General features: G+C 51.3%; 1 protein-coding gene and 1 long non-coding RNA gene across 3 annotated transcripts; one reads left to right on the top strand and one right to left on the bottom strand.

Annotated features, from left to right (window-relative positions):
• Positions 1 to 294: 294 nt before the first annotated feature.
• LOC127472276 (uncharacterized) lies at positions 295 to 7,622 on the bottom strand. 2 transcript variants are annotated; one of them, XR_007904942.1, is made up of 3 exons: positions 7,520 to 7,622; positions 5,541 to 5,633; positions 295 to 422 (listed from the first exon to the last, which is right to left on the bottom strand). It is a non-coding gene; the product is annotated as an uncharacterized LOC127472276 (long non-coding RNA). The 2 variants fall into 2 exon arrangements; XR_007904941.1 differs by lacking the exon at positions 7,520 to 7,622 and adding an exon at positions 6,062 to 6,218.
• On the top strand, positions 6,394 to 9,720 carry HAND2 (heart and neural crest derivatives expressed 2). The gene is made up of 2 exons (XM_051790224.1): positions 6,394 to 7,624; positions 8,663 to 9,720. The coding sequence occupies exons 1-2, from the start codon at positions 7,070 to 7,072 to the stop codon at positions 8,759 to 8,761; spliced, it is 654 nt and encodes a 217-aa protein (XP_051646184.1). The 5' UTR covers positions 6,394 to 7,069; the 3' UTR covers positions 8,762 to 9,720.
• Positions 9,721 to 10,136: the final 416 nt, after the last annotated feature.

Here is a 10,136-nt window from a genome sequence, read left to right on the forward strand (position 1 = left end):
AGCTGCCAGTAACCTGCAAGACCCTGGCATCTTACCTTGAGCATGTCTGCTTGCCCCTCTCCCTGGCCATCGCACCAACCTCTGCTCACACATCACCGTCAGCCTGTTCATCTTGTATATGTGTGTGTATATATATAGGTATGTATATACGTATGTGTGTATATACACCTGGACGGGGATCAAAATAAACTTTTAGGGTATACCTAATAAAAAGTGAGCATTGTCTCTCCCCAGAGGAAAGAAATAGTGAAAAGCAGAAAAACAAAGTGTTGACTTAGTAAAATAAGTTCTGCACGGTGATGTAAAATATTTATTTTTGTTGTCGCATTTACACCCCCAGGTTTTGGCCGCGGCTCCGTTTTCCTGCAGGTCTGGGGAGGTACATGACACTCAGTTCTCCATTTTCCGGTTTCTTAACTTTCCTGAAAAAAATAGTAAAAAAAAAAAAAAAAAATTCCGGCTACAGTGAAGCAAATAAACATTTTACGTATCCACAGATAGGTTGTATCATCTGTACGAACAAATTACAGTACGCGGCCGCACGTTTCTTGTAAAGTCTCCGGTCTTCTGTTTATGTAATGCCATTTCTGTTTGTAATTATTTTATTTTAATTTTATGTCACTTTTAACAGAAGCCAGACCGGTTTTCCCTCCATGTTTTGTATACAATGCTTTCTTTCTCGATAAGATGTTCTGTCCTATCTTTTCGGATTTTTTCTTTTAAAAAGTGTTTATAGTTCCCCACGAGCAATTCTCCAATATTTCTCTGTTGCATTTTAAGGACTTGTCCCTGTCTTGCTTTATTTGTTTGTGTGAAATTTAGTTTGAAAGGAGATCAGAGAGAGCAGGAGGGGTTTGTAATAAGAGAATGACCAAGCGACCTAAAGGCTGATTATATGTCATTAACTGGAGACTTGGTGTATCCAAATTACCAGAAAGACCTCACTCAGCCAGATCAATTACACCAAGATACGCATATAGGAATTGCGGTACGAGCTGATGCTTCCACCAAGTGTGCAGCCGACATTTGCAGAACTCAGCCTTTGAGTTTTCAGACGAGCTCCTGTCCTGAAGCCAGTCCCGGGCAAGCAGGAGCAGGGTGCAGTGCAGCAGGTACACGGCGCGGGGGGCACCGGCAGGACGACACTGACATTTTGGGGTTTGTAGTTAGGGCCAAATTGCAGTGAATTTTCACTGCTCCAGAGGGATTTTTTTTTTTTAAGCCGAGCGAGGTTACTTTTGATCTATGAATGCTTCTTAAACCCCAGCCTCTTTAAATGGAGACTTTCCATGAAAAATGACAATAAAAGTGTTGATTTTGGTTAGCCTAAACCCACAATGACGCCAGCCTAACCTTTTTCTTCCTCCAATGTCAGAACTTCAGATAATGGAGGACAAAATATTCATTAATTAAGTCAATTCTATTCGTGAGCTATTTCGTCAGAGTCAAGCTCAAGAGCATCTTAAGATGCTCTTTTCCGGAAATGCAAACAATATTACACGGAAAACCAGTATGTTTCTCTGTATACATGTGCGTGTTTATACATGCGCATGTATAGGAGATATCTGTATAACAATTCCAATAAATAGAGACACACTGCGTTCACTGCAGAATTTTGTAAGGTCTTTATTACCGTTCTTCTGACAAAGAAAGGGTCTTGTTTGGAGTTTGTAACGTTTTTCGGTTTTTTCTGTGATTCCTGTCTAGGTTCTAAATGCAACTCTGGATCCTCAGTCACAAATATAAGCAATCCTCGAATAATTGCTTGCACATGCAGTGATCAAGCGCGTAGGGTCCCGTGCTTACCGTCAATCATTGCGACTTCATTGAGACTTACGAAATGGTCAGTACCTTGGGTTTTTCTCGTCCCTGATCTTTTTCCTTTTTTTTTTCTTTCTGTATACAAAACGACTGCGAGATTACCATGCCTGTAATACGTGGGCGTTCATCACCGATATTAGTAACGTAAAGCAGGGTTCCTCCATCTCCAACAGCAGCAATTAATCCGGGCCTGCTGGGCCCGATCCCGCCCTCTGCCCTGGACGTTGAAATCCAGGTTGTGTGAGCGCAAGAGAGGGTGCAAGCAGGCCCATTAGGCACAAGTCCTTTTCATTAACCCTCACTGACATGTTGACCTTAAAATGATATTTCTCCGTGCCTCTTTTAAAAAATCCATTTTCTTCCGGGTTTAGGTCTTCTCGCGAACTCCTAAGCAATGGCCCAGGGATAGAATGCGTTGCAGCCCTGGGACACGGGCTGCTCCAGCGTCCCCAAATCCATTCGAGAACGATACCCCTTTCTAACACGTTTGGTCCCGGGTCAATGACATCACGCACTCTATAAATTCAAACGCGTCTCGGCTTTTGAAGCGTGCACCGGGTGTTTGAGCGATGTGGTAGGCAGCTGGGAGGCAGGAGAGGGAATCGGCACCCCAGTGCTTTGGGAGCTAAGGGGAGGAGAGCCGTCGAGGGGGCTGCCCGCCTAGGACAGCGCCTCAAAAGCAAAGGACGGGGTGCCTGCCCTTGGGATGCTTCAGTGTGTCTGACTGTTTCTTTGCTTTAATGAAAACTACGAAGGGAGATCCCGGCGCTGCTGCAAGGAGCAGGGACAGGCGGGTCTGTGGTCGGTACCGGGTACCACAATGCTGACGCGGGGCCGCCGCTCCCGCCGCTGCTCTGTCCCGGATGGCGTCCAGTTGCCCAAACTCGCCCCGCCGGCATCGTACCCTCCTCAAAAAGAAGGTGCGGTAAAGAAGTAAATAAAAGGGAGGCTCGCTGCCCAGCCATCCGCGAGGCGCTTCTCTGCCCCCGGCCTGCTCCTCAAAGGGCTTGTCGCGGGGTGGCTGCGGCGCTCCCAGCCAGCCAGCACAGGCGTCCCCAGCAGATGTGGGTTTCCGACCACCCAGCGTAGGTACCTCGTCCCCGTTTCCATGTGGTTTTTCCCGACTGATTCGGAGAAATTAGCTTAATTTGCAATTTAGCTTAATTCACATAAGATCGGGGGGGGGGGGGGGGGGGGCACAGCTCTATTGTTCTGTTATCCCAACTCCCATCCTACTTTTGGCCCGGAGGAGAGAAGTGACCTGACGATAAGCGGACCGGCGGCGACTGAGCGCCGGGGCAGGGCAGCGGGTGGCCCCGGCGGCGCTGAGCGGACGCCCTGCCCGCCACCCCCCGCCGCTGCCCCACTCCTCGGGCTCCTGCCGCCCACTCCCCGGGCGCCGCGGCGCACCCATCGGGGGGCAAGGGCAGCCCCATCCTCCCACTCAGCCCTGGGAGGGCTGTCGTGCTGGAGAGGCAACAAAGGCAAGGCAAAAGCAAAGATACAGTCCCCCCCACCCCCGACAAAATAAAATTAATTTTAAAAACCGGGAAGAGGAAGAGAAAACTAGCCTCAGCACAGTCACCACCAAAATTTCTTTATTATAGCAAGTTAGGAAAGTCCTGTCTGGCAGCAGAGTTCAGATAAATCGCCATCTAACATGCAACCATTTTGGCAGGGAAATAAAGTGACATAAGACTTTTTTTTTCTTTTTTTTTTTTCCTAGTTGGTTTGGGTTTTTTCCCCATGTGATTTGTGTACGAGAAAAAAATCTATTCAAATCAAAAAATGGAAGGTCGGCAAGATACTAATGCTTTTTAGAGGACTGTGAGCATAGTATTGGGAAAGGTATTTTGTGCTGAAGCGGCTTTACACGCGTGGATCAAACAGAAAAGGCTGCAACCCATGATCGGGCATCCTGAGTAGTGAAAAACTGAGGGAGGACACAAAAGTTAAATTGCTCTAAAACTCGATTTATAAAACTCATAAACAACTGATGGGATAGGATAGGAGGAAAATATAAGATCCTGCTGGGTGCTTTATCTAGAGACCCTCTTTCTCCAAAGTTAATTAAACAATAATGATGCTAGCTTTGGAGACTGGTGTTCTGATCGATATCTCCTGTACATTTTATTACTTTTTCTCTGTCTCATGTTTTCCGTTTCCTTCATCATGGGAGATGTTATCGGAGTGATCGTAGTGGCCTGCCACAGAGACTGTCACAGTTGCAGTCCAGCCTGCAGTATATTGGAAAGCTCCTACACAAACAGGGAGAGTGCAAAGAAAGACAATCCCGTCTGCAAGCCAATATAACTTTCAGGCCTTGACAATGCCCACTTCTTCTTCGCATCAAGTAAATATTGCAGCAAAATAAAACTGGAGAACCGCTGCAGGATCTGGGTGGATTTTCAGGCTGAGCTCTGCAGATATTGCATCCCGAGCAGCAGAGGCATGCTGCCTGGTCGCTCCGGGGCTCTACTCTGCCTGCACGGTCTGCCCAGGTCCTTCCTTAAATTTAAAAATCCGCCCTGCAGACACGTTATTTCCTTAGGATAATACAATATATACATATGTGTGTATGCGTATATAAATACAGATATGCATCAGTCGGTTACAAGCATGTGTGTGTACGTATGAGATATATGTGTGTATACATCAATTCTACATCTGGACTAGTTTTTCACTTTCGTACTCAGTTTACACCCAGACGCTCACGCATATGTGTATATGCTTATAAAATGTACGCCTGCGTGTCTGCGCTCCGTGCACGTCTCCTCACTGTGCAAGTCCAGCTCTGCACTCCCCGTCCTGTAGAACCGCGGGGCCGGCGCCGCGCTTCGCCTTTGGTATTTCCCCGACGAACCCAACTCCCCAGTACCGCAGCAGGCTGCTCCTTGGCGGACGGTCTCGTCCGCGGAGACTGTCCCCTGCCTGCAGGGCATTTCCTGCCGAGAGCCCGCAGACTCACCCGCAAAGTCCCCGGGCCCCAACAAGCCCCTGTGTCCCGGCGGCACCCCGACGGCCAGCCCGTCGGCAGCCTCTCCTCGCGCCGAGACCGCCCGGGTTCAGCTTGCCTCCTCTACCCGGGCATTGAGTTGATTTTCGCCCTCTTCCCAGCACCCAGCGCTTTCCCCTGCGGTTTTTCCCACCGACTCTGCAGTGGGGCCGCAGAGCACACTGAGCTGCTGCAGAAATTGGACTTGCAGCTCTTGCTGCTTCCTTTCACAGACTCCTCCATCTCTATCTTTCTCTTTCTTTAATTTATGACTTCTCAGCCCCTGTTGACACAGTTTTCCACACTACCTATATTGTAAAATTGCATTGTAATATACACCGAAGCAGCCTAGACGTCAGCCAGCACAGCTAAGGCTGGGTATTTGGTATTTCGCAGCTATTTAGTAATGCTCGGTTCCATTTGAAGATGACAACAATTCTCTTCGACTCCTAGTTATCCATGAGTTGCAGCTTGAGGTCCATTTTTCTTTTGTAATGTCTTAAAGCTTACCGAAGTAAAGCACCTAAATAGCTACGAAACATTTCCTCCTGGCCTGGCCGTTAAACAAACATTTAACTACTCCCTTTCGATAACTAAACCTGCTTTCTGCAGATGCTTTTTTTATTGCAGAAGCAGGAATGTGGCGAATTTTTTTTTTTTTTTTTTTAGTAAAAGCTAGAAAATTAGCTGGGAACATGTTGTAAAAAAATACTCGGTTACTTACCGATCATAGCAGCTAAAGAGGCATGAAACCCATTTCAGGCGCTTAAATCACTCGAGTGAACACTGGTGGAGATGCATAGGCGCAGGAAGTAAGCTGGAAAAGAATTGGTTAAAGTCAGGCTTATTGTTAGTGTCTCAAAGCAATTCTTTCTGGAAGAAAACACCGTCCCCGGCCAAACCCCGAGCGCTTCGCTCCCTCGGTCAGTCAGCAGCCGCGCAGCCGGAGCCAGCCCGTGCTAACCCGGGTCGCACGTCGGGTGACAGGCGAGGCAGAGTAGCTTCGCCCCCTCCTCACGGGAACTAACAATCTCGTTGTGTATATTAACCAGCAATACAAGTATAAGCCGGAGCGCTGCTGGGGCATGTCTGTCACAACCGGGCACCGATGGAGTGCGCTCTCCGAAGCCGGTTTTATTTGTTCCTCTACCGGACCGGCACAAAGCACTTTGCCAAAGCAACCCCAGAGCCTATCAAGTGCTCACATAGATTTTTGCCAAGAAATTCCTTGGATCCATACTGTACCTGGTTTGAGATTATCCGATATTTAAGTTTTAATTAGTTTGTGTGCGGGGGGGGTTGTTATTGCTTTTTTTAATATCTTTTTTAATGTAGATTTTACTATAAGGCATCTGCTAAACACTTGCATTAACCTCTGCCTCCATGATAATTTTCCCCCCCTTGTTTTAATTACATTAGGGATGCGGAGGGGCAGCCAATCCTAAAAGAGGAGCTCGGCAATTAGCAGAGCGAACATCAAAAAGTTTTATTGCGGAGGGCGGCGGGCCCCGCCCCCACCGCGGCCATTGGCGGCCGCCGCTTCTGACGACATATATTAACCCGAGCGGCCCTAAACATGTAGCTGTACATGGAGATTGGGCCGGGGAGCCCTGCCAGTGCCCCGCGCCGCGCCGAGCCCCGCTGCCGCCGCGCCCGGCAGAGCGGCGCGGATGTCCCAGAGGAGCACCGAGGCGCTGACCCCCGTGGCGGGCAGGGCAGGGATGCGAGTGCCCGCCAGGCACTGACGGCCCCGCCGCCGCGCAGGGCAGAGGGGAGCGCCGCCCGCCCGCCCGCCCCGAACCGGGGGCGCATGGAGGGGGGCCGCGTGTAAGTACCACCCGGCCGGGTCGCGACGGACTTGGCGAGAGAGGAGGGAAGAAAGAGGCGAGGAAGATCCCGGGCTGGGAAGCCAAGCCATTTTGTTTTGGTCGACATCTCTCCATAGCTTTTTTATTATTATTTTTTCTGTGTGCGCTTCCTCGAAGACCCGGCCCTGGGCAAGGAGGAGAAGGAGGTGGAGGCACAACGCATGAGCGGCGGCGGCGGCGCCCGGGGAGGGGGGATCGCTCGGGCACCCGCGGGGACTTTGCAGCAGCGCCCTATGGAGAGGCAGCGGGCAGCGGGACAGTGCTGAGGGGCGAGCGGCGGGCAGCATCTCCCGCCGCTGCGGCGGGGGGTGGGGGGCGGGCGGGGAGGGGAAACCTTTGTTTTGGGGCCCTGGGGGGGAGGGGTGGGGTGCTCTAGGGAGCGGGGATGAGTTTAGTGGGCGGCTTCCCCCACCACCCGGTGGTGCACCATGAGGGTTACCCTTTCGCTGCCGCCGCCGCCGCCGCTGCCGCCGCCGCCACACGCTGCGGCCACGAGGAGAACCCCTACTTCCACGGCTGGCTCATCAGCAGTCACCCGGAGATGTCCCCCCCCGACTACAGCATGGCTCTGTCCTACAGTCCCGAGTACGCCAACGGGGCGCCGGGCATGGACCACTCCCATTACGGGGGGGTGCCGCCCGGGAACGGCCCGCCAGGGCTCGGGGGGCCCCGGCCGGTGAAACGCAGGGGCACGGCGAACCGCAAGGAGCGGCGCAGGACTCAGAGCATCAACAGCGCCTTCGCGGAGCTGAGGGAGTGCATCCCCAACGTGCCCGCCGACACTAAGCTCTCCAAGATCAAAACCCTCCGTCTGGCCACCAGCTACATCGCCTACCTCATGGACCTGCTGGCGAAGGACGACCAGAACGGGGAGGCGGAGGCCTTCAAGGCAGAGATCAAGAAGACAGACGTGAAGGAAGAGAAGAGGAAGAAGGAGCTGGTCAGTGCTCCGGAACGGGACGGGGCGGGATGGGTCAGGGGAGGCGCGGAGAGGAGGCTGCTCGGCTGCCCGCCGGCACCCTGTCCCGGCGCTCCCGGCGCCTGGCTGAGCAGAGTGGCCGGGGGATGTCCATGGGAGACACCTCGGTCCCACTCGTCCCTGGCCGTAACTGCGGGCCAAAAGTGGGACAGCGCACAGCTGCGGGCGGCCGTCGGCGTCCGAATCCGAACCGGAGGCTGAGAGCAGCCGCGAGGAAAACGTTGACACATTAGGGCCCCCCGGGGAGGTTACTTCCCGGGCTGCTGCTTGTCCCGGATCCCAAACCGTGATCCCGCAGGAGACAAGCCTCCTCTCTCTTTAAATAAAAGTCTGGAGGCATGATTATCTGCTAAGCCAGCACGGCTTTAAACCGTCGGCAAGTACGAGGTTTGCAGCAATAGGCTTTCCTGCCCCTGCGCTCGGCGCTTCAACTTTTTTTATTTTTTACGGGACAGTCAGCTTGGGCAACGCAAGCCCGATTTCGTGTAGGCCCTGTGGCACGCTTACGTGTGATTGATTCCCGTAGATTTGGGCTGGTCGCGAATCCGATGTTTTGCCTCGATAAGTGCCAGTGCCCATCTCCTCCACGCAATCAGGGAGGGGGTATGGTTTAGCCGAGACCTTATCGTGATCCCCATCACCCCGTGGACGACTGGCGCCGCTCAGCCTCCAACCCGCTTCACCGTGCTCCAGGCGTGGAGGGCAGCGGGATGGCGCGAAGCGGGGATCGGCCTCCGCCGGGAACACGGGCAGCCGCGCACGACACAGGGCCGCTCCCACGGGCGGTTGCTTCGCCCGCGGCAAGACCCCGTGGAGGGGGCCCCGCTCTGTCCGCTGCAGCCCGCAGGCCTCCACAGCAGCTCAGGTCTAGACCCTCATAGTTTTCGATCTCGAGACAGGGCAGATGCGAACTAGAAAGGAGAGGAATATATCTAACCTTTTTTTTCTCTGCTTTCCCCCTCCTGTTTCTCTCTCTTCCCTCGCATCCTGTCTCCCCAGAACGAAATCTTGAAAAGCACAGTTAGCAGCAACGATAAGAAAACCAAAGGGAGGACTGGCTGGCCGCAGCATGTCTGGGCTTTGGAGCTCAAGCAGTGAGCACGACAGGACTGGAGGAGCCGTCCTCTTAGTCTCGGTAGTGAGCTCTTCTCTGAGGACTCTTTGTATTTGGAATCGTCCAGTTTATTTATGTGCAATTTCTCCCCCAACCCCCCCAAAATGTGGATATTTGAAGGAGAGGGAAAAAGCATTCCATATATGAAGAGGAAACTCCAGCTTGGTAAGGGGTAATGTCTCTAAATGTTTCGTGAATGTTATTTGCTCTGTATAAAACACATGGGGAAAACAGAACCATAGAAAAGGAAAAAAAAATCCCTCCCTGGCATTAGTGTGTATGTGAAGTGTATCTTTATTACTTGGCCTTTTGGATATAAATATTCATGGGATTATAAAGCTATATTTCAACAGAAGCAGTTGCACCAATGTTTCGATTGACTCGGTATTTAGTGTTGTAATTTTGTTGTGGTCGTTCAGTATTTGAAGATGTTTTCAACAGTTACTGGGTATGTGCACTTCCGTCCGTAAGGGGAAAAGTGGAATCTAATTAATATTGAAGGTGTAAACGTTGTAAGTACTCAATAAACCACTGTGTGTGTTTTTTACAAAACAAAAGGAAAAAAAAAAAAGAAAAAGAAAAAAAAAAGAAAATCCAAATCTTTTTATGTTTTATACCTCAAAATGTTTTGAATAACAGCGTTGTTTATGGCTTTTTTTTTCATAATATTTAAAATATTCGGAAGTAAACTAAATTATAAAGATGGCTCCTAAGTTTATTTTTAAACAAATGACTGAGTGAAAGGAGGGGTAGAGGGAGGGATCTCTCAGCCCCGTGAGTGTTGAACAGAAACCGGCAGTTCAGCTGGGTAGAAATTCCTTGTGGTGGTGTTCTCCATGCAGGAGACCTACTGCGAACGGGAAATGGACAAGGGTGCAAACCCCGGGCGGGTCAGGAATAGCAGATATGCGCGGTTTTCTTGCCGCCGGAGTCCGGGCGGCGGCGGTGCCAGGCGCGGGCCCGGAGCGGGGGAGGACCGCGGGGGCGGCTTCCCAGAGAGAGGCCGGAGGCAGGCGAGAGAGGGCCGGCGGGCTTTTCTCGGAGTGATTATGTAGCAGGTAATTTTACGTCAAGGAATAAAGAGCGAACAAGGCAAGGGATTTGCGGAGGCGTACGGGGGGAGGAGGTGATGGTGTTGTAGGGAATATGTAAGATTTACAATGAGCTATGGTGAACTTAATATTAACTTTGTGGTTCCTAAAACTCTCCTGGGTTGCACGTTTCCAGTACGCTACAGCGAGTACAGGGGTTTTTTAACCTTTTTTATCTAACTGTAAACTGCAGCAGCCCATGCTCTGGCTCTACTTAGTAGGTTCACTGCTTTCTCAACAGGATCTCTCTTCCTTTATATCTCTCTCC

This window comes from Manacus candei, unplaced genomic scaffold (assembly GCF_025592945.1).
Source record: "Manacus candei isolate 608988 ecotype Guabito, Panama unplaced genomic scaffold, ASM2559294v1 h1tg000028l, whole genome shotgun sequence".
Taxonomy (NCBI): Eukaryota; Metazoa; Chordata; class Aves; order Passeriformes; family Pipridae; genus Manacus; species Manacus candei.

Excerpts from the sequence above, each read along its gene's own strand:
- HAND2 (XM_051790224.1), top strand. The coding sequence starts at position 7,070 with ATGAGTTTAGTGGGCGGCTTCCCCCACCACCCGGTGGTGCACCATGAG. Across the intron at positions 7,625-8,662 it reads AGAAGAGGAAGAAGGAGCTG|AACGAAATCTTGAAAAGCAC; the intron begins GTCAGTGCTCCG and ends CTGTCTCCCCAG.